Source organism: Lineus longissimus, chromosome 2 (genome assembly GCF_910592395.1).
Source record: "Lineus longissimus chromosome 2, tnLinLong1.2, whole genome shotgun sequence".
Lineage (NCBI taxonomy): Eukaryota > Metazoa > Nemertea > Pilidiophora > Heteronemertea > Lineidae > Lineus > Lineus longissimus.
In genome coordinates, this window is record NC_088309.1 from 28,511,622 (window position 1) to 28,536,520 (window position 24,899).

Sequence of the window (24,899 nt, forward strand, 5' to 3'; positions counted from 1 at the left end):
GCTAACAAATGCAAACACTTCCAAATGAACCCCCTACAAGAGACGAGTGGCTCTTCGTCTCTCCGACTTTGACACCCTACTACGAACATATCAATAGATCAGCCAGCGGTCCTCGGTGTCGCCGCGTGGGTTACGTCCATTGAAATTGTTTGCAAATGCCAAGGAACCAACTATCTGACATCCATAACCAGCGTATTCCCTATTCATGCCAGTTATAGTCGGGTGCTACACCACAGTCGGGATAGTGGAGCCAAAAGAATGATTATTTAAATTCAAAAACTCTTTTGATATCCACCGGCTGTGAATATCGAAAGAGACACAGCAGTGGACCACTACAACGGTGTTAAAAGTGTAAATATTATGAACCTGTACGAAAACTAAAATCACCATGAAGGCGCTTACTTTTCCACATTACAGGACAATACATAATTGATGACATCACAAATTTATCGGCCCTACATACACCCGCCATGACTGAAATTTCCAACTGCGCAGTTCATTCCCGGCTTGTTTGCATGACTAAAATTGCAATTAAAACCCGTTGGAACAAATTATGGCCATTATCAAGCATAGAACATGTACCCTACCTTCTTCTGTAGCAGCCGTGGCTTGATTGATGAAACTTTTGAGACATTTTATGTTTGGAATCGAAGAAAGTGCATCAGCGGTGTTTCTCGTAGGTCACCCACCAACTGAATGGCGTTCAAATCAAGCGCGTCTGATGCAAGACCAAGACAATACCTTGCCGTCACACCATCCGGGCAATACACCTCTACCCCTCGAATGAGAACCGGCCTCGCCTCAATAAGCCCATTGTACCATGAGACTCTTTTGTTCTGCGAAGTTAAAAATGAGGGACTGGGCTGTTGTGTACAGACAGTACAGAACATTGAAACTTTTTTTCAAAGGGCGTGCAGGGTGTTAAGACCACTCCGCCTGGTCATCATTGTTTCGTGCACTCTTGATCTCAAAGAGCAAAATCATTTTTGTTATTGACTGTGTGTATTTGCACAAAGAGCCAACAAATGGAATATTTGACTGCAAAGCTGATCGCGAATGCTTTGATTATGTCCTCGTCAATCACTGACATAACCCGGACGTCCTTGGTACATTCACCACCGGAAGCCAGGTCCTGTTTCCAGCCCAACTGCTGCCAGAATGATTAACAAGCCCACATGGTTGGTCTCTTTATTCAAAGAGATGATGGATCACTGCACAATGATCCTGCAGGTGTTTTATTGCACTATTAAAGGTAACACCATCAGTCAAGGTTAGGCCTACTGATCCATATTTTCCTGAATGATACTCTGATCACGGATGTACACCCTCCCTCGGCCCGGCGCTGTCTGGTAGCTAGAGGAAGTTTCCTGTATAAACTGGTAACGGCTATGCTCCGCGGCGCCTGTCTTACTGTATCGTAAACGAATTCAATGACAAATTTTGTCTTCGGCATAATTTGGCCAAATGGCGGCTATCAAGGATCAATTAAACGACCACAACGTTTGCCATTTTCTATTTGCAAAGATACGAGCTTTTTGTGTCTCTCTGACAAGATGGTATCGCCATCTTGTGCAAAATTCGCACCCGAAAAAGGTCGAAAAAAGAATGGCATACTTTACACTTCTTAAACTTAAAACTAATTTTTGATAAATTTTGGTATTTCTATTGGCAAAACTTTACGCAACTTTATCAATATACGCAATTAATCTTGGATTTATTTTTTATTGCGGCACTATATAATTCTTATTGCAGTAAACAGTCAAACATATTCATACGCTACATTGTTGCCGACAACAGAGTTGAAAGCGGCCTTACTCCACAGTTGGTAGAGTGTGTTCTCTTACGACAAATAGCCAAAATGGTAGAATATTGTTGATTTGTTTCTATTCAATCATCAATCATCTTGCGTTAGACATGATACTTTTGTAAATTTTAAAAAGCAGGAATATTAACTAATATCTGAGCTATCAATAAGTACCAATAGTTTTGTACAGTTTTCTCCCAAGAAATGATAATATGCCACCGAAGTTGGACGTCTCGATTCGCAGTCGTGATTTTCGTTTGTGTGTATGCGCTGTACATTTTGTACAGTGATCATTTATGCATGTGGAATTCACGCAAGTGGAATTCACGCAAGTATTGGAAATCCATCCATCCATCCACTATCGCTCACCATATCTTGTCTAACCGTTGTTTTGGTTTTGTTTTCTGGTTTTGTTCCTTGAAAAGTGATTCTGGCATGCATGCATGACTTACTGGGGCTGAATCATCCCATTATCCCCCTCACGGCCTCGGCCTAGGCCCTGCTACTAGGCTAGTGTTAGCTGGTCCTGTGTAGTGTGTTGACCCACACCTTCCTTGACCTTGGACTCTCATGTGGTGTACCTCATGTGACACATCGGTTATTACCACTCTTGTTTTACGCAGTCACACATTTCACTTTCAGGGTCGCGTCAGGACAAAGACGATCAAAAAGGCTGGCCGAGTCATCATTGAAAAATACTACCCACGTCTCACTCTTGATTTCCACACGAACAAGAGGATATGTGAGGAGATCGCTATCATCCCTAGCAAGCGGCTAAGGAACAAGATTGCTGGGTAGGTTTCAGTCTTCCAACTCGTTCAGTAAGGGTTTCAGGAGTTCTCTTGAATCGCCAATTGTGATTATACTACTGTCATCTTTTGAACAATCAGGAGGCGTAATGTTCAAAGCAGTTGCCAACTAACACAGCAAATGAGGGCAAAATCTGTATTGAGAGCAAATAAGTATGACCTGCAAGCTATTTGATAAGAGTAATGCATAGACATGATGGCATAGATGGCCTGGTCATGAGTTGGTCTGTCTCCATTTCCAGGTTCGTGACCCATCTCATGCAGCGTATCCAGTGTGGTGTCTCCGTGCGTGGCATCTCCATCAAGCTCCAGGAGGAAGAACGAGAGAGGAGAGACAACTACGTACCAGAAGTAAGTCTTCATTGTCATGATGAACGAGTCTGCACAGACACACTTCAACTTCAATCATCAGGGCTTGCAATGGGATGTATTTGTTAGCAGTTTCACATGAAGTGTGGCTATCAATATTGAGATTACAGTCCTTGAGCCTGTTGACCACTGATCCTTGGTTCCTTGCTGATTGCCACTATGATTTCCTTTCAGGTCTCTGCTATTGAGAACGACATCATTGAGGTCGACCCAGACACCAAGGAGATGTTAAAGATGTTGGTACGTATTGCAGATTTTGATTTTAGGTTTTGACTCCTCGAGCTTTTCTGGCAATAAATAAGATGGCTGTATTCAGCAATACCTGGGTTCAGTATTTTGGTAGTGCTCATGGTGTCTCTGCATGACCAATAGATAATCATGGTTGCTGAGTGGTTCAGAGAGAGCTACTGATCGTTTTGGAACAAGGTGGCATGACACGATGGCCTCTCCCATTTGGAGCCCAAGTATCCATAACCACACTTGCCACACTTGCAATTTGAAAGTGAGGTTGCACTTAAAGGTTGTTGATACCATCCTGCAATAATTTTCTGTTCCGGTGACTTAGTTTTGGGGTCGTTTTTGTCATTTCAGGACTTCGCCAACATCCCTGGCCTCCAAGTTACCCAGCCCATCACACAGACCGCTGGTGGATTCCGTACTCCAAGACCTTGAAGGCCATGATTTATTTGTAATATATGTAATGAAAAAAATACTGTAAAACTAAGCGGAGGTCTTGTGTTGGTCATTTAACTGTTTGTGAGTCGACACAGTAGGCTTCAGAATTGATACAAGTCCGATAGCTGAGCTCCTGAGGACCAGCGCTGTTTTATGCTGTTGGTTGAGAGACTGGTATAAGACAATGGTCTCCAAATAGGATATCCTTCCAGAACGGGTTGCAACCCAGAACAAAAAGGAAAACTGGCAAAATGGATATATGTGATTGCAGATGGTGTAAACAATCCCTGTGTCTTGAAGACATGGTTGCTCACAAGAGACCATGAATGCGCATCCTCCTTCATGTATTTCTGTCGTTGGCCTAGAGAGCATTGATCAAAGACACTCCCCATTCAATAATGGTATTGTACTACCACTGTATCCATCTCACAATCGGGCCCAAGACGAAGACTCGGTCACTGTCCAACACATGCTACACACTGTCCTAACTTCTCCCAACAGTGGGAATAAAGACAAGGTTGTGCCTGTCCTAACACATCTGATCGTCTCTGACAGGTCATGTCCATTGGCAGATTTGCTAGTGTTTACTCGTTACTTTTTCACGAACAGAGAAGATGACCACCAGGATTCAATGCTCCCTCTTTTTGGAGAGCTTGATCCTGCACTTGCTGCAAGGGACTAGCCAGTGCACTCGAGATGATGCCAGAGCCAAGATTTTGGCCCCCATTTCCACCGCTTAAGTCCATAGGTAAATGTTATGTCCACATCATCATTTGGGGCTCTGGAGGGCGAAATACTGGTCGGATTTCTTTGATGTCTGGTTTCTATTGACATCATGAATGGAAAATAGTCACCAGATGGGTGGGTGCACTGTCCTACTTGGTCCAGGGCATCCTCTCTTGAAATAAATGAAAACGAACAACGGGGCTTAAAGATGGATCGATGAATTTTATTGATGACTTGAATTAGGGGAAAAGAACCATGTGGCTCGCCTCAGTGACAGGCTCTATTGCAAATACCAACAAGAATATGGGTACAAAAGCCTGGAGAACATTTAGTTTCTAGTTATGACAGCACTGCCAAGTGAATGTACGCTTCAAGAAGCATTAGTAGCCACCCATCAGCCAATGATCTGAACAACACCACACATGTAGTAATCATTTACAAAAAGACCTCCCAATTCCTTGCAAAACCCTAGCTTCTACATACAAATACAGTAAGAAAATCTCATCCAATGGTTTTGTGCTTTATCCGTTAAGCAACCAGCTCACCAAGTATGCTGTTTTTTTATAAAAGACATTGGTCAAACTGTGACCGAGTTGATCATTTGTCAGCTTAAATTGGTGAGACGATCACTTTCAATTCAACATATTGCTTCATGAGTCAATAAAGTATAAAGATGCTCAAGATTAGAAAGAGAATATGAAACTGAATGTCGATATTCAAAGGTATATCTCAACCACCAATACCTGTACCAACACTAGCTGCACCACTGTCTGTACAGTTTGAAAAGTAAAACACCATCTCTTTCCTCGGCATCAAAACAGATACCTTTCATTCAAGAATGACTATGCAAGTCCATCGAAGACAATAGAGTACACATATTTTGGAGAGGAGATGGTGATTTCCTTTGAATGAAAGATGTACAAATCATGAAATCCTAAACAATAAACAAACTTTGGCAAAACAATGATTTTGAGTATTTTAATGGCCTTGGAACAATAAATATCATACACATTCATACAATATCTTTGAAGGCATGCGAATGAACGACAATGAGACTGCAAACTCAGCCCTGCGCTGTCCTTCCCTCTATTCCCAAGAGAATGAAGCATTTGAGGTTATGTTATAGGAACACCTCGTATCATGCAGGTTCTAATGAACATTGCATGATATGTTCACCTTTACTGAACCCAGTACTGTACAATCAGTCAAGAGCCATTGGGTCTTTTTATTGCAGCAGTGGATGAAGTCTTCACTCTTTTACAAGACACATGCTTCAACAGTAAAGGTCAACATGTCTCGATCCTGGCTGAGTTTACAGTACCACTCTGATTATTGAACAGCAACACAATTTCTACTGTTTTTTTCTAAAATACATGAAACTAGCACCATGTCAATACTATTTACATCAGTCTTTGGTTGTTAATAGAACTATTTTGAGTATTTGGAAAAAATTATGCTTAAAAGTGATGCCTTGTAACTCTTCCCAGCCCCGGGTCTGTTCATACACATGACGGGGAATTCGAAAGCTCTCAATCTTTAAGACCAGAATCTAGAATTTCAACGCCTGACGGAAAAAGAACATTTCCTAAACACAGCCGCAAGTTCGAGTTACTAAGCAATGACCAGGTGTCAGCACCATCAGTACACCCAGACTCGTGCCTTGTTCAAACTCTAGACATCTGACATTAACCGGTATGGATGATAATAACAAATAAAAATAAAAATAGTTCATCACAAAGCACCGTCCATAAAAAACTACTCCTCCAGCTTAAAAAGTGTGGATTCCAAAATCGTTGGCAGTGAGTCATCTATTGTCAATCAAAGCCACGCATTCTTCCCATATTGATAACTGCTGACAAGTGCTGCCACATATCAGCTTTGGATCGAGTCATACCTGGTCATCAACGCGGTTGCCCATGCAGATTTGACTAGGAGTGTGTGCATTGTTATGTTATCCCAAATCTCGTCACTGTCACGAGACAAAACCATATCAGATTAACAGTACTTCAACAGCACTTTATACAGACGACAACAACTGAAGCACCAATATGCAACTGCACATCTGAAAGATGGAAGATTTTGAGGCATCATAACATTTGTTTCTAACTTGCCTGTCAGACAACTCATTGTTCCACAGGTTTTTCTCAAAGAGATAACAGAGCTGCCTACCCTCAAGTCCAGCATTGTGTCAAACTCTTGGCAAAAAAGTGTAAAGACCCCACCGGAAGTTTAATTTCTGTTTTTTCTTTGATTTTAGCTCTCCTGAGGACAGTGAGGTGAAAGTATTCAATGGCCCTATACCCCCAGCTCGCAATGTGTCAAATACCAGTAAGTGATCTACCAGAGAAGCGATGAAACATTAATGGATTGTGACAGAAAGATCCCAATAACATATCAGTTGGATCTAGTGAAATGACGACACAGGAAATCATGGCACAGCTTGAAATGTTCAAATCCCAACAGTACGGTTGGCCAGTGGTAATGAGAGGAAATCCAACTGATTTCACTCGAGCACCAAACAATATGACACAGTTACCGATCTTTCAATTCACCATGATCACATCCCATCACGCCACTGGTAAATCAATGACTTGTCTGACCCTACTCATGAGACATGGCTGAAGACTAGGATTGATGATGTGTCTGGCCAGGTTACACCCAGTACTTGCTGTCCTTCAAAACAGGATTCGTTGTTCTCACATGTTGTAATAATTCTGGGTCACAACTCTCCCAATCAAAAGTCACATGTTCATTTAAACTTCCGGACGGTCCTTCACCGCCAGGTGCCCCTCTTGTGCGACCACGCCCTCTGGCACCGGGGGGCAGTGGTCGTTTTACCTCCGTCTCATCTTGGTCATAAGCAGGCGGACCACGAGCGGGAACTTTACGTGTGGTTTGATCGCCCGAGGCCGCTGACGAGGCCAGGCTACTGTCTGTAGGCGAATACGTCCTGGCCGCCGCCAGTGATTGTATTGGTGACAATGTCTGTTGACGCTGATCATGTGGCAGCGTATCCTGAGTAACTTTAATAGACGGCAGAGAGTTATAAGAGGGCGCCACCCGATCTAATGTACCGTCCCTTGACGACGACTGATCAAATGCTGACTGAGGCATGTTGCTCTTATCATGGACCCTAGGTGTTTTACTTGGCGATGGTTTGTGGATGCATTTGATGAGGACGAGGATGACAAGAGCAACTACGACCAAACCAACCACCACAAAGAGAATCAACAAATGGTCGCGTTTCAAAACAGATGTCCCTGGTGGTGATTTGGTTTCTACTTTAGGTGGCCTGACTGTGTTCTGTGGATTTTGTGTCTGATTGTCACCACCGCCAGTATTAGCATTAGTTTGCCCGTTATTAGGTTTAGGTTTTGGTGGCTGCATTGCTATCGCTAGTTTCCCCTGGGCGGGTTGGGCACTATCCGCGTGAAGGATGTAGGTAAAGCCATCGTCAGCTTTCTGTACACCACCAGGGGACTCCGCGGCCTCAAACACAATCTGACGATTTAGGATATCCTCGTGTGTGAACGACTGCAGCTGTCCTTTCTTACGGCGCCCGCTCGTGTCACGTTTTGTTCTCTGTCTTGAGAACTTGCCGTACATTGGGTGTTTAGTGATCTCATACCAAGGGTTGCTGCCGGTCAGTGTCGCTAGTTCCGTTGCATCCAACACTTCAGTTGTCAATGGCGTACTTTCAGCAAATGAGACGTTGAATGGTTTCTGTTTTACAAAAGGTTTGACGGTGATATTCACCTTATGGTAAGGGCTGACTAACTTAGAGTTGTACGCGCTCAACTCAAACGTATCCATGGAAACTGAGAGGTCCGTCTGTACATACACCACCTGTTGCGAGTCAACATCCAACTGCGCGAAGTGACGGGATGGGACATCATTCACAAACACTTTCCCAAACTGTGGTACTTTGGTGATGTTAAATTTGACTTCTTCTCTCTTACCATTGGTGGAAGACTCAATGTCATTTGGTGTAAAAACAATAGAGGTCTGCCCTTGCATGAGCTGGACATTAGAGGACTTGACCTCAAGGGTCAACGGGGTTATAAATATCTTAAACACTTTGTACACATCGTTGAATTTCCCGTCAGTGACCTTGAAATAGAATGACCCCTCCTCCTGGCCACCGTTATGAATAAACATCAGGTGTTTCAAATTCAAGTCTTCCTGTGTAAACTGGGTAACAGGCCTATTTAAAGCATCAGTCTTTGCTAGAAAACCATTGGTGGGTCCATTGATAATGTGGAAGACAATCTCCACTGGGCCAGTGTCTGGATCGATGACTTCCAACTCTTTCCCCGTGATGTGACTGGTGCTACCCTGGAGCACAGTCATGGATGGGTTCCGTGTAACAAGTTCAAACTCCTCATCATTGATGGGTTGGACCGTCACATTGAAGACGATATCATCATGATCGTGAATCTTAGTCATATCAGGGTCAAGGTCACTAGTGCCGACCAAGATCATGAACTTAAAACTATCCATCAGCGAATCAGAATCATCGTGCATGTATTTCATTCGTTGTTCATTGACATCCTGCTGGAGAAAGTTTGTGCCGACGGTGATGGTTTGCCCGTCAAAGAGCAACTCTCCATGCTGTGGTAACTCCCGTATGACATAGCGAACATGAGGATTAAGGATGCCGATATTCTGAAGCAAGACCATGAGGTTTGTAATATTCAAATTCTGTTTCGTAAACGTAACTGTGCCGCCTTCCTCGACATGCGCCATTGACATCCCGATCAACTGATTAATATTATCACCTTTCACTGTCTCGTACGAGATATGAATCTCAAACTTACGATACGTGATGCTGTTAGCGAAGGCCGTCTGAATCTCAAACATGAAGTGATCCTTGCCTTTCCACGAGCCAACATTCTCACTCTGAAGATACCCCACATTTCCCCGATTGATATCCTCCTGTGTGAACGTTTCCAACTCAATCTTTCTGTTGTGGCGATTTACAAGGCGGCCAGATTTAGGTTTCCGTTGCAGTGTATACATAATCGGGCGTGACTGATTGACGTCATTAGTGACAGCTAGTAAGTTATCCGCTGTAATTGTTTGTATGGTCGTCGGGAAGACATCAATGTGTTTGTTCCTCTTGAGTTCTAAGATCAACTGCTGGGCTTTTATAACAAATCGATGTCGCTTTGTGGAGGTGGCGCCATCTAGGACATGGAAGGTGAAGTGGCCCTTCGATTCACCTGAAAAGAGAGATGTCAATGGTAAGTTTTCCATCCACACCAACACCAGGAGAGCACGGGAGGTCATGTCATCAAACCTCTTCACCTCCAAGGGTTAACACTGCCCTGTACCATTTCACATCCCCGAGCAGGCGCCGGCGATGATTGCTTGCCACTCACAAGGGACACGTCTCATCTTGCTCTATCCCCTGGATACACACCTCCATTACATCTCAAGATCGGTAATTAATTGCTTTAGATCTATAAATATCCCACGGGATAGCAGCCAATCGATTTTGACTTGTTTGGTGTCCTCGTGGACGGTATAAGGATGGATGGCTTGGATGGTCAGTAGGACTTCATGAGGTTGGAACATCAGTTTACTGCAGCGTAAATGTGTGACCTTGGTTAAGGACACCAGTCATGTCAGTGGGAGAAGACTGATCTTGGATGACCAAGAAATGATCAACATACTGATCTAATCAACATGTGGAACACAATTAATCATGAAGTAATCAATATCATTTATAAACAGAAGATGAGATTTGTGCATGCAAATGAGTGTATGAGCACCCACAATAGGCACCAGCCCTGAGTTGTTGGTAATTACATTGATTCCTCCTCGAAGACAATACAAACAAGCTTTAAGGCTTCAAAATGAACTGAAGTATAAGCAACCTACCTGAATGTACAAAGACCACTTGTTGAGCATCGATCATGGCTTGGGTGAAGTTACTGATCTCCTTGTCGGGCTTGGCGAGGAGCGCCACGTGTCCTGGGGTCGGGGGAGAGATTGTATACCACAGCTCCTCGGGTTTCGTGTCCTTGTCGACCGTGAGGAGGTTGTCCCTAGTGATGACAGTGACTGAGCGGAGCCAGACTTTAAGCGGTGTGTTGATGACCACCTCTGGTGGCTCATCATTGACGGGGTAGATATGCACGTAGATCGTATGTGGGTTGCTTTGTTTACGTTGTGAGCGGGACATGGCCAGGATGGTGAATTGGTCGGATAGCGTCTCATTGTGATCATGGACATAACTAATCCGCTCGCTTCTCAACTGGTCAGAGGTAAAGCGTGTGAGATAGCTCCCAGGATTATCCTTATGTTCTATCCAGCCGTGCAGCGGGGCTTTTATGATACTGAAGATAATATGATTCTTAGCAAAATGTTCATCCGTTATTCTGATCAAATCTGAGTGCAATGTCTTTTTCCCACCTTCCTCAACGGTAAAGTTATTGATCATGATTGGAATCGTCGCCGGGATAATCTCGATGACGAACTCTAACCCCTGGAGTACTTGCTTCCCATTGGTCACATCAAACGTGAACTGATCCGTTGCCTTTCCCGACTGTTTCTGAACATATGTCAGCCGATCGTTATTAATATCAGATTGAGTGAAAGAGGTCGCCCTCTGGATGACTTCAGGGTTGTCAATGTCCCCCTCCCGTTTCAGGTGAAGGTCGCCATACATTGGTGGTTGCACGATGTTATACTTGATATTTGAGGGGAGCGAGTCAACGTGTGAGACCTTCAGCTTGGTTTTGTCAATATAGCTGCTTCCTCCCTCACTCACGACTAAGATCTTGTTATTGACGACCCGCGGGGGATGGTGCATATTGTCCATGAACACGCTCACCCGTATCTTATCCTTGATCTGAACATTCTCAATCATGATATAGAACTCAAACACATCATCAGCTTTCCCATACGGGTGATGTTGATAGTAAACCTGATTGTGTTTCAACTCAGCCAAGTTGAACTCAGTCTTTTCATGCGACCGGACAAGAATACGACCATACTGAGGCAGAGTCGCTAAAACAAACCTAACCTCTGCATCATCGACATCAAGGTTTGTCTCAATGCTGATATTGTAGCTCGTAATCATGACCTCCCCTCCTTTCTGTACCTCCAACCCTGTGTTATTGACGACGATGATGTATGGTTGTGACGCACGAACCTCAAACAGCCCAGATGTATAGTAATCTTCATCCTGTACCCAGATCTGTGAGCGACCATAACTTTCACCCTTATGGATGAAGTAGAGTTTGCCATTCTCTAAGTCTCTTTGATAGAAGTTGGTTATTTTATGAGAATGGTTGTTGGCATCCACCAGGACACCATTCGGTATCCCTCTCCACGCATACTCCAAGTCACCATCATTGAAACTGATATCGGGATCATCATATTTCAAGTCCTTATCCGTCATCAAGCGCCCTCTATTGGCTACAACATTAAACACCTTTCTAACAATCCTGACAGGAGCATTATCATTTCGGAGGGTGATTTTGATTTTGAACGTGCCAGTCAGTTCGCTGACCTCTTGTTCTGGCTCGGCCGTCACAAGCATGGGCATCGCCTCATAATCAAAAGAGTCAGTGCGACTCTCTGAGTCGTCATGTTCGTACCAAAGCTTCCCGTCCCTAATGTCCTGATTCGTAAACATTGTCACATTTGAATTCATAATCTGATCAGTCGTTGGGTCAATCATTTGTAGGACGCCATGCTTTGGAAACATGATGACACCAAACTGATAGTTATTATTGCCGATACTTTCAATATACAGATCCTCATGACTGATTTGACCTCTGTGACCTTCATTCAAGTTTTGCAAGCCTTTGTTAATGACCTGCATCTGAGTCCTGGCGGGTTCGTAGATTATTTTAAAGGTGCTGATGTCAGACTGGACAGATGGTGCAAACACTTTGAACTGGAACTCATCGTCAAATGCATACTCCGAGACCGACGGCAGACTATAGATCAGCTCACCACGATTGATGTCACGCTGTGTGAAACGCGAGTTCCTTTGAATCGTCTCCTTTACCGATGATGTTGATGTGTTTCTCATGATACTTAGAAGTCCATATCGCGGTGGTTCTATCAGTGTGTACAAGATCTCCTCAGGGCTGTCATTCCCCTTGGTCTGCACTGATAGATATTGTGGAGTGATCACTCCACTAGCGACTGCGTTTAACATCAGTTGTTCATTAATGTTGACATCAACTCCACTGTGGTAATACTCTATCAGAACCTCGTACTCTGGTGACCGGGCATTCATGCACGTCACAACAAACTTAAACCTGTCCTCGGTTGGTTTGGCCTGCATGTCAGTCTGTACATATCTGACCTGCTCGTTAGTGACATGGCGCTGAGAGAACGTGTTTGTAACCTCCCATTCAGAATCAGAATAGCGCTGTTGCTCAATCTGACCATACTTTGGCTCGTTCATCAGCCTGTATCTGATCTCTAAATTCCTCTCGGGCATATTGGTTGAAAAGCTAAGATTTTGCGCAGTGAAGACAGCAGGGCGACCTGGCATCATAAGAATACCAGTGTTTGTATCTAACGTCAGTTTGATATCCACAGAGTTGATTTTCAAAATCCTCGCCTCGCTTGTATCAGTTCTGTCAGTGACTCGTAATCTGACCCTCTGGATAGTCGCTCCTTGGTTGGCGTACACGATTATTCGCTGGTTTACCTCCTGCTGTGTGAAGGAGGTCAGTGGAACAGCTGGACCCGTCACCCGCTCAAAGTACCCACCGTCCATCCCACCTTCATATTCAATCAGGAATTTCAGATTACCTGGATTGTCATCGCCGTCCATGGCATGGATGGTCTTGGTGGTGATCAAAAACTTGGAATACTGGATAATCGTGATGGTGTCATCCTTGGGTAGCTCAATGATTGGGAGGTCATTCTTGGGGATTATTCCAATAGCAAGCGTGAACTTTGGCTTCTCAATACTCTCTGGTAATAACTCTTGATGGCCAATGATCTCTAGCGAGAACTCGACCCTATCTCGTAACGATTCTGAGCCATCGTGCGAATACTGCACTTTATCTGCTATCAAGTCTTGTAAGGTGAACATGTTGGGGTCTTGGCGGCCAGGCACATCGATATTGACAAGCCCATTCTCTGGACGGGTTATGATAGTGAAAACTATTGCGGATTCAAGAAGTCCGTATGAATGATAATTGAAAACAAAGTCAATGTTATTAGTAGTTATAGGTGCTTGAGCGCCTTCCTCTATGTACAGGGGGTTGAGACGCACTAGTTCACCAGGCATGGCTTCACCAGTTCCTTGGGGTTTGAAACACATGTCCTTATTACACTTACAGTCATACGAATCGTAGCCTTCCTCGACACAGACAGCACCTCGGATACAGGGATTACTCACACACGGGTACTTCCAAACACAGTTTGACTTTACCGCATGTGTGACGATGGCCTCACGTAAGCCATGCGGCCGATTGTTGTACACAATATTGCGTATGCAGCCCTGAATGGATCCTTTAGAAGCTCGTCGTCCTTGCAGAGAGACGAGATTCTTGCGGACAGCATGTACTCGAGATTTCGATCCAATCCCACCTAAGTAGACACGCCCCCCAATATGAAGATCCAGGTATCTCTGGCTACCAAAACTGGTTCGTTTCAACTTGACTGAGCCATCGATATTGATATCCATCGTTAATACTGTAACAGCAATAGTAATCCGATGCCATATTCCATCGTTGACATTACGATCTGACGTCAGGTGTTCAGGACCGCTGCCTTTGTCGATAGTTAGTTTCAACTTGCCATCAACGATTTCTAACGCTACGAAATCAGGAGTTGGATGTTGGGCAGCTGTGAAGAGAACTAAGCCGTCATCTGTCCGAGATTTGATCTCAAAGATTAACTTCCATTCCTCGCCGACTCGCAAGTGTGGGAATGCGACATAGGAGTCATCGTTGACGAAGCTGATTGGGTGATCAGATGTAGCATCAAACTCATCACTACAGTCCCATGCTACATCGTAAACATTCAACGGGTTATCCTGCTGTCGCGCAGCCGAAAACAAATCAACAGAATTATAGAGGGCGTAGCGCATGCACCCTCGGAAATTTGTGTATTTAATGTTTAAGTCGGTGAATGTTCCAAGACCACCAAGGAATATGCCGTAGTGGATATTTAACTCAAAGAATCGTCCTGGCTTACTGACGCGTGTCGTATACATGCCATCTGTTGTGAGGATGATGTCCTCATTGATGCGTTGCAGGGAGAGATAATGCCAGTTTAAGTCATCAAAGCGGATACCAGGGGGCGATGTCACCTTGGCTTCTCCTGATCCAAGTTCTAAGCGCACTTCCAGGCGGCCATTGATCAGCTCGATGATGCAGTAGTCTGTACGTCCTGCTGCCGCCAGAATGAGGCCATGTGACCGATGCGTCTTAAACTGGACGCGGATGTCCGTCTGACTCGTGGCGTCCTCATATGGCAGTCGGATGTAACTCTCACCGAAGAATGATGCTGCAATGAGAAAGAAAGAAAGCATTGGAGATACAGTCTAAATCAAGACTTGGTAGAAAAGGTTCTACACTGGATGCTGAAATCAGACTTGACATAGTACTGGAACTGAGCTTGAGCTGAATAGCTTACAAGAAAACGATTATGTCTTTTTGACAATACTCATGAGTAAAAAGTTTCAACTGTGATAACTTGACTTTCTAGGTTTCCTGTTTCTGTCTACACAGGCTACAGCTCTTGTACTGGTTATAAGGTGAAAGGTTTGGAATCAAGAATGGTGAATCTAAACTATTCAAGTCAAAAAGAAGACACAGAGAACGTCTGCTTCAGGTTCTTATGATTCAGCAACCTCTGAAGGTTATGACAAGGTTTCAATAACTGACAATCATTTTCTGGTCATTACAAATCATCCAAAAATAGTGCAATCAGTGATCAGAAATAACACCCCATTGATTCGGTGCCTGGAAACCATTCAAATATAGAATGAGCCAAGATTGGATCTCTAAATCAATCACCCATTATTGACTATTAATACAGAGGGATCTTATGACTTCTACAGATTCTCATCAACAACAATTAACTTTGAGATTTGAAATGTCAACTTTTGCCGGGAGCTACCAAATTTTGAAATATAACCCTCCGTTACTCATGCGTGTGTCATTGGATTTTTGAATTAGATTTATAATTGGAACAACAAATTTAGCAATTTCAGCCTAAATTTAGCTTATACTCTACTGATATGTGAAGAGAACTACATAATGAGCCGGTTAAATATCAGGAGGCGTCAAACTACTATGAGTCATCTCAAATAGTAAATCAACAAAGATTCACCAATGAACTTTAAACGATTATTTAACAGAGGATTAGATGAGGCTTTGTAAAGTCAATTGCTTCAGTTACATTAGGCCTGCATAATAGTTTTCAGAGAAAAAATTATGGAAAAGTTCAATGTGAAGGTTGCATCATATAAATCGTTCTTTGTAAAACGGTTGTTGTTGTGAGAGATTGACATTTGGGAACTCGATCGCTGGGAGCAAATGTGTAGGTTGTGATATTTGAAATAATTAGTTAACTTGAGCACTTTAAAACAAGACATCCAGTATCCCACTGGTTAAGCTAATCATGCTGCACCCCAGGTCCACTGTGATCATCTTATCTATTGACAAAGTATCATTGTGACAGAACGAACGTCATTCTAAACAAAGGCGGTATTCTTTCTCTCAGGATATTCTCTAAATTAATGTAATCCCCACCAGCAGAGAACACATCACCTCAAATCTCATTCTTCCATCACTAACCCATGAACAAAACAACAACTGGCTCAGAGTGGCACTGAGGTGAAGGAACTGCTTAACTTAAGAGAACTGTTAAGAATGTGGGCTCTGAAGAGACCCCTTTCAAGCACAAGAATCATTCCAAAATGAATCTTTATGTTGAGAAGGTTCTGCTCAACTTCTCAAAGGTCTCCCTTATCTTATGGAGTAGTTGCCATAATCCCATAGGAAAGCAGCCAAAGAAAATGATGGAGTCTCAGCAAGTCACCTGTTTCCAGTTCAACATCCATCTTCACACCTCACATCTGTCACCAACAAACACAGGTAGAAACAACAGCCAGGCATGGCTGATTAGACCACGTTGACTTTCAAATTCTACATTTGTGCGATGAAAAGCCAGCATATCTATGGCAGTACCAATTTCCACCCCAAACTGTCATTTTCAACAACGGCCATCAATCAGTCAGTCCTTTGGCCTTCTTTTCATCAGACCTGCTAAATAGCCAAATGCCAGACACACATCACACAAGACACCATCTCAATGTCAGTCGAAACATACTGAGTAAGAGAGGTACCAATTTTGAGCTCAGAGAAAGTCATCTCCGGTGAAACAAAGCAATAAGCCTTTGCCCTTCTTTTCATCATCAGACCAACCAATGACCTCTATTAATCGCCCTATGGCAGAGAGCCATCACACAAGGCACCATCTCCAGGATCAAAATGGACTCACCAAATAGGTACTCGACCAAACGTCTCAGCAATACCAATACCATTAGCAGGAGATTGTTCTACGAACGTTTGCCATGAATCGTTCCAAGAACTTTGACGACACCAAGCAACATTGATCTTTGACTTCCTGCGAATGACTATTCCCACAAGATAAGTACATCCTAACCATGATACATAATGCATAGGATGCCACTCAGAAGCCGACTTCTCAAGACGGCATCAATACTCACAACATCATGACATCAAGAAGGTTACACTTGAATGCTATTATTAGCTAGTCGAGAAGTTTTATGTTGATTTTATCAACCTTTTTGATAACTTGTAGGGAATTATGAGGAAAAACAACTGTCATCAACTGCAGCCATTGACTTACAACCTTCTTCTTCTTCTGGAAAGCTGGCTGAGTCGTCTCATCTCTCAAGAAATCCCTATTTCTTGATTACTATTCGGTTTGTTCAGCAGAAATGCAGGGATATGTCTCAGATGACAGCTAGTTAGACCAATATCTCAATTCTTATAAGCAGACTCTTGAAATGGTCGCCAGTAAAGAAGTAGATCGCATGCCAGTGATACATTACATCTTCAGGTTGTTAATTTCCGGTTGAAGCCAGCGAGATGATTACCACTCGCTTAACAAGAAAAAACAAGTGTCTCCAAAAACCTCACCTTGCCAATGTGTGCAAAGATATTGATCACCCCAGGTCGGTATTCGCTTGATGCGCTCGGGATATCCTTGGTCTTCGTTTTTGCAGCAAGAGATTGCCCCGGTGCTCTGAGGATGCTAATAGGATGATGTCTAAACACACAAACAAAGGAACGAAACGTTTGATGTATGAAGGGGAAGATCCAGCATCATCTAGGTAATCATCATCAACCTCTTTTTACCCCTTAATGTAATAGTAGGACGCATAGATAAACAAGCTTTATTAGCTGGGATAGGAAACTGGAGGACCTGTTTTCACCAGCTCAAAGGAAGGAAGGAAGGAAAACAAGCAGGATTATAAGGTGATGTATATCTCATTTGATAGAGGCACCTCGAAGACATTATGAAAACTGGGTGAAACAAGTATGTGTGTAGCATCTTCGGTGCTTCATGCCAATCACGACAAGTGGTAACAGGTGGTTTTATCAGGATTGAACCCCAGAACGTAGCAGATCTAACTCTGTTTCACTACACCACCAGTACCACCCAAGACTGTATGAGGGTATGATCAAACATTTCCAATCCATCTTTGCTCCCCCAACCTCTGACTCCCCGATAGGCTGACTGAGAATGATTCCATCAGAACAGGATAACTGTCTGACTAACCGCAATGCCGACGAGTCGATTCATACTTTCAGACGACTGAACTGCAACACTGTTAGCAACATTAATGTCATTTGTTGAGTTGGTGGCGGCTTCCACGAAAACATGACCTGGCTAATTGGATGGCAGACGCGACAATATTGCCTTATCTGCTGCAATTCAATGGCGGCAAATCTGCTGAAAGCTATGGCAGCAGTATCCTTTGTGTTGTTCCATCAGAGCTGGAGGCTGCAGACGGCCTGAACAACCACAACATTACATATTCTTGCTTCAAATTCCTAGCACCAGGGGAACGTGTTTCCCCCAATGACATACTAGCAGTACAATACGCATCCACTCTGTGATGATGGTTTCATGGAGCGATGCCAATGTTGTTTTCTTTTCTTAAGTAACTGATACAGTACTAGTTTCAAACTCCTGACTAGCGCACCAACAATACTGCCAGCTCTGGTCAGGCTGTTTTGTGTATGGCTAGTGAAGGGGAGTGATAGTCTCTGTGTTGTTTACATACCAGTCATCCACCACTAAGGAAGCCTGGTCTATCTGTGGACTGACACTTAAGATTCTTCCCAGATCATTCATTTGAACTGTATTGTTCAGGTTACATCACAGGCAGCCACCTTTGATCCTCTTGTTCAACACAGCTCACAATATATCGTCTTTCAACACTATTTGTTTTCAAAGTCAATACGCACCAATGAAATATCTTCGTGTGAAGAACCAACAGCACGACTCAAGGTGAAGGAGACAAAAATGCCAATAGAATTCATTATAGATGATGGTATGAAGAGTTGTTCAATATTTACATCAGTTACAATCATCTTGCATATTTCCAATCATTGTGGGATCCAAGGCCCTGAGGGTAGAAATAGACAAATAGAGCTAAATAGCAAAGCTTACCTAATGTCAATAACCCGGAGGCAATGAACATGGTTCTAGAATAATGAAGGTTTTGTAAGTCTTTCTCTGTAGCTCTTGCTTATTTGCAGAATAGAGATTAGGCAAAACATTTAGACGGCTAAATCATAACTGATTATTCAAGCAGAGGAAGGAAGAGACCTGTACTTTCTGTGCATCAGTAACCACATCAAGGAACGAAGATGAACTGCTTATTCGCTGGCAGCATTCCCCTTTCCTTTTGGAGAGTGTACGAGGGAATCTATGCCTTTATCTACCTGTATCAACAACAACATGTATTTTCTCAGTTGCTGTTTTCACCAACCAGACAGCAGTGGCCTCTCAAACATGTATCATCATCATTTCTAAATGCCTAATGCTGGGATGGATAGAAATCCAGCCTGAACCAGTGCAGTAATGGAAATCTGGCCAGTCTGGCCCAGTTCAGCAGGCAAACTGGTTACAGTCTGTGGCAAGCAAGCCAATCAATGATCGAGTGACATATCTGCGAGTCTTCTCAAACCTTCAACTAACAACAAGACAGGACAACTTTTAGACGAGACAGTCGCTCACAAATGTATAACCCTATAAACTGATTTCTTGTTGCCAAAGAGCCAATCACTTATTATATTGGACTAACACTTAATAACCCTGGGAGTCATTGTTTTCACGAAAGAACGAGATATATGTAGGGAGCGCTTGATGCATCCTAGAAGACGTCACAACTAATTTCCTTGCGTAGTTTGCCATCCCAGAGGCAAACTTCTTTAGCTATGATCAGCGACAGCTCAGATCGTCTTCCTGATTGCGTGCCACCGATGATTAATACAGACCAGATTTCTCTGCTGGCAGGAAAGATGGTAGATTACGATATCATGTTAAGAGAAGCAGTCACCCTGCAGGGAGAGTGATTGGAGATTCAACAGAATGGCTTCGCAGAATGGCGCAACATAGAATTTCGTCCTCCACATAGAGTCATGAATCAAATAAGTATTGACTTGACGGCAAGAGCTTATCTTTGGATTACGCCAGCCATTAAATAATACTCTCATGACCTTTTCATGATAGAGCAACTGATGAGATCTGCCGGAAAAACTTCACGAGTCAACGCCCGTTGTATCTCATGGAAGACTTACAACTGTGACGTATGAACAGGTTCTAATACCCTAGCTTGCAGACAATAGCTTTATTCACTATCTGCCTGGCTTTAGCAGTAATTGCGCAGTATTTCAATTCAACATACTATTTTCGCCAGACCAATCAGGTAATGGCATGATTTACTATCTAATCTCAATCACAGCAGCAAATGCGAGAACAAATCTAACTTTTAACTGGAAAGATGTCACACAATTTCTACTCCCATGTCTTTTAAGAATAACGTCAGTAACTGACAAGCTTATCCAATTAGATGATTGGCTCTGCGGAACCCCGGTAACACGACTACTCATGGGACCGAGGTTGAATGGTCGCGTTACCGAGGTGGTCGCGTTAGTGAAGTTGAAAACCGGGGACAAAATCCAGGATTAGGTTTTCCCGCCAAAATTGTTAAACTTACTGATGATTTTCTTCATTTTGAGCAGAAAAAAAAACAAGTGAAAACATTTTTTTTCCCATCTGTAGCATGATAAATTTGGCGCAATGAAAAACAGCCATTATAATAAGTCAAGGGATTAGACTTAAAAAGAAAACCAATGAACATGTAAACAGGACAGATAGTGCCAATATTGGAGAAGACCTCCTACGTGAACTCCATCACAAAACACCCATTTCCTACCATTTTCCTGCTCGAACGCTGCAACAGAGTGATTAAGATAACACATTAGGTCATTAGAAGATGGGATGCTGACTCTATCGTGGCTGCATCTTGCCTGAGAAGTGAACGCACCACGAATCTGTACTGATCGCCAAGCAGGAATACTTCACCACCCCCCTGTGTCTCATTATTTTGGACTGAAGGCAGCGTGGGCAGCTCAATGACACCTTATCGCTGTAAATAATGTCCAGGATTAGTTGTATCATGCGGCCAAATCTACCCTCTTGGGCCAAGTAGAAAAGTGGCCAGGTTTATCCTCTATGTGCTGAGCAGAGTGTGGCTGTCATAGAAAGTGTATAAAGGGAGAAGGAGAATTCTTTGGTAGGAATGAGTGGCTCACTATACAGAACCTACTGGAATGTCTCCACTTCATGATTCAGCATTTCATACATAGGCATTTCTTGGTGATGCAGGCAAATTTGAAATCATGTTCATCAAAGGTTAGTTATCATCAACAGTGAATAATGCCATCAGGCTAATGCAAAGAAGCTGCTAACCAGTCATAGTACAGCTGTCTTATGTCGTAACCTTGAATGGCAGCCACAGTGAGACCAAACAGTTAATCCTTATAAGACAAAAAACATCAAACAGGCGCTTTACATTCATTTCTGATATTACAAGCGATGCCAGGCATTACAATCGTTTGACACTTGGCACCTGCCAACACGATGACATCTCAAGGCAAATCTCTGTCTCCTCAACCAGAAACCAATAAGTCAGACAGGTACTCAGCACCACATAACAGCTTTCAAACAGCCTCATATCTGGTGAACATCCCCAGGCAGGTACTTCATTCACAGCTTAAATGCCAAAGAGTTCATGTGATTCAATGTTTGACTTTCACTCAAAAACGCGCTTGTTGTTTAATGCCACAACAATAGTGGGACATGTTTGAGAGGAACCAGCGAACTCCCTCGATATTCAGAGGATATCTGTTTCTGAAGATGAAAGTTGAGAATGGCTGGCTTTCATGGCAACAACAACCATCCAATTTTATTATTGTAGCCAACTAGTGCACTCCTTTGATAATAGAATAAAATAGTTTCCTGAAATATGAAGCTGTATAGAACCATCACAAAGGATTGACTTTTTTTGTGTTTTGAATATCTATGGCAGAAGAAAAACTGCCTAGTTTCTGTTAGCTAGTCCAAAAGCGCTCTACGAACAAGCTTCTATCGCTGCAACTTGTGACTCAGCCATGACAATATAACGATTGTGATTGGAAATGCAGAGATTGGTCAAGTCACAATCACTCGATATAATTGTCTTGGCTAGATTTTGGGCTGCAGCCATAGAAATCACTCTTCTTATGAGTAAAGATAACATCAACAGTTTTTTCCATTTCCATAACTGTAGACTTGGAAGCTAGCGTTACCATGCAAACGTGACGACAATGAAAGAATTTGGCTAGAAGCATCTTGACTACCTCAATGTATACAACCTTTGCCATTTAAAAAAGAGAAATACTTCGCAACGGGTTGAAAGTAGTTATGCAGTGCAAAGAACAAAGCCATATGGTTCCGTTCTGGCATGATGGATTAGCTCGTTTAACTTCAGATCACAGGAACACAAGAGAGAAGGTGAAAAGCAGAACCTCTTTAAAAGTTTTCTTCAGTAAAACCTGACAGCTACTGTTTGGTGGATGATTGAACAGAATATTAGAAGTGCCCAACAACAATATTAATGTTATCCAGCCACACTCCTACTAAAATAAGCAGATCAAAGTGTAACACAAATCTGTAATCAACACTAATTCATCTACAGAGATGTCCAAAACAACATTAGCCATCGTGACACCAAACATGGCAAATACTAGCTAGCAACCCCTGCCATTTTAGACAGACCATTAGTCACCTTGACAACGATGGAACAACTGATTCCTTTCCCATTTCCCTACCTTGAGGCACTCACGATATCGAACACCGTTTTGAACTATTTCTCATGATGATATCATCAATCAATACCGAGACATTTGAAGCTGATCTTAATTGATCTGCAACGCTCAATTAATCAGAAGAGTGTGTGAGTACACACCCCCTGTTCAATACATGGGAACTTTGTCCCGATTATCTCAACACTGGAGTTCACTCCTGATGCTCAGCTCACATGATAGCCAAACCTCACAGTTAGGGCTGTAAGCACCAAAGATGGTGAGGGAGTTCTCTTCTTAGCTCAAACCATGGCCTAAACTAAAGGTTGGCACTATTGAACGCATCCTCAATGCAAGCTTTGGAGAATGGTACATGGTAGCATCTTTAGTTTTCAGAGTATTCAATGCTTCTTAGCATCCGAGGATTGAATCGCAATGAAAACAGGCAATGCGCATCGGAGCCGGAAAAACGCTTCCTTACAACATGTAGCATGAGTAGATGTACTCAACAGGTATGAGAAACGCACTGGAATGGCGTTCATCGAAAACAGATCCATAGCCAACGCAAGAACGCAGTTCAAACTTGATGAAACTTGTAACTCATCTGCGATTTCTATAAGATGAGCTGCTTAGGTTGCTGACTGAAGATGCCTTACCTGGCATGGCTGAACCACTGTGTAGTGTACTCCTATTGCTGCTACAGATCAATAGTCAACTACACTATTCCTTATGCTTGTCATAAATGAGCTACAAACATCTTCTTTACAACGATAAATCCACGTTATTAGTTATAAATGACATCGAAATGCCACAATCAATGAAATGATAAAGTGCATTCATTAGACATGCATGCAGTGGTATACACGCCCCATGAATCTGACTATTGTAGCCAAAAAGGACAGCGTTCCTGGACTCTGCAGGGGAAGGTCAGCAATAAACAACTGCCGTCAAACCGACTATTTCAGAGTGACCAACTCTCGCAACAGAAGTGCCATAATGTAAAGATAGAGGCAACTCACTGAAGCCTGGCCAGTGTTTGAAGTTCCATGTTTCAGCCAAGGAGCTGTAGCAAGGTGCAGCACACAGCCTGCTTTTTCTCTTCACATTGTGTCCTTTTCTGCCCTGTCTTTTCAGATTTCTAGTCAGCATTGTTTAGTTTTCAGCGCAGGGTAAACACATGTAGATTTTACCCTCATGGATGAAAGGCAGGAAGGAGGCTCTGCGTTTAGCAACTCTGACCACAGAGAAATGAGGCATGCTCAACACTGAAAGATTTGCAAAAACAATGGCGTAGATATCTGATGGTATAATCAACAGGAATCTGCACACCTTGAGAGCATGAATGCTGATTGTGTAGGTAAGACATGTAAGTTATTCACCACTTGTGAAACCAGCCGAGTAAAGAATGGCCCTTCAAGCCCACAAAGGTTTTACTATCCGGAAGCAAGCAGATTTGCCAAGTTCCTAGGAGGCAAGCAGATTTGCCAAGTTCCCAGGAGGCAAGCAGCTTTGCCAAGTTCCCAGGAGGCAAGCAGCTTTGCCAAGTTCCCAGGAGGCAAGTTGGTTTGCCATGTTCCCAGGAGGCAAGCAGCTTTGCCATGTTCCCAGGAAGCAAGTTGGTTTGCCAAGTTCCTAGGAGGCAAGCAGCTTTGCCAAGTTCCCAGGAGGCAAGCAGCTTTGCCAAGTTCCCAGGAGGCAAGTTGGTTTGCCAAGTTCCTAGGAGGCAAGCAGATTTGCCAAGTTCCCAGGAGGCAAGCAGCTTTGCCAAGTTCCCAGGAGGCAAGCAGCTTTGCCAAGTTCCCAGGAGGCAAGTTGGTTTGCCATGTTCCCAGGAGGCAAGCAGCTTTGCCAAGTTCCTAGGAGGCAAGCAGCTTTGCCAAGTTCCCAGGAGGCAAGTTGGTTTGCCATGTTCCCAGGAGGCAAGCAGCTTTGCCATGTTCCCAGGAAGCAAGTTGGTTTGCCAAGTTCCTAGGAGGCAAGCAGCTTTGCCAAGTTCCCAGGAGGCAAGTTGGTTTGCCAAGTTCCTAGGAGGCAAGCAGCTTTGCCATGTTCCCAGGAAGCAAGTTGGTTTGCCACATTCCAAGCTAAGCTTGTCAAACACACTGAACTAGTTGCCTTCAGCACTTACTGATAAGTAATGAT

At 43.3% G+C, this 24,899-nt stretch overlaps 2 protein-coding genes across 2 annotated transcripts in view; one reads left to right on the forward strand and one right to left on the reverse strand.

Annotated features, from left to right (window-relative positions):
- Window positions 1-1,794: 1,794 nt before the first annotated feature.
- Window positions 1,795-3,706, forward strand: LOC135483926 (small ribosomal subunit protein eS17-like). Its single transcript, XM_064764996.1, has 5 exons — window positions 1,795-1,861; window positions 2,447-2,598; window positions 2,856-2,964; window positions 3,157-3,222; window positions 3,574-3,706. The coding sequence occupies exons 1-5, from the start codon at window positions 1,859-1,861 to the stop codon at window positions 3,652-3,654; spliced, it is 411 nt and encodes a 136-aa protein (XP_064621066.1). The 5' UTR covers window positions 1,795-1,858; the 3' UTR covers window positions 3,655-3,706.
- An 879-nt stretch (window positions 3,707-4,585) lies between these two features.
- The window catches only part of LOC135483400 (chondroitin sulfate proteoglycan 4-like), a 28,392-nt gene continuing 8,078 nt past the window's right edge, over window positions 4,586-24,899 (reverse strand). The window contains exons 2-3 of the mRNA XM_064764272.1: window positions 10,267-14,871; window positions 4,586-9,605 (exon numbers count right to left, since the gene is read on the reverse strand). Coding sequence (XP_064620342.1) covers window positions 7,036-9,605; window positions 10,267-14,871 — 7,175 coding nt within the window. The 3' untranslated portion in view covers window positions 4,586-7,035. The remainder of the gene's footprint in view (window positions 9,606-10,266; window positions 14,872-24,899) is intronic.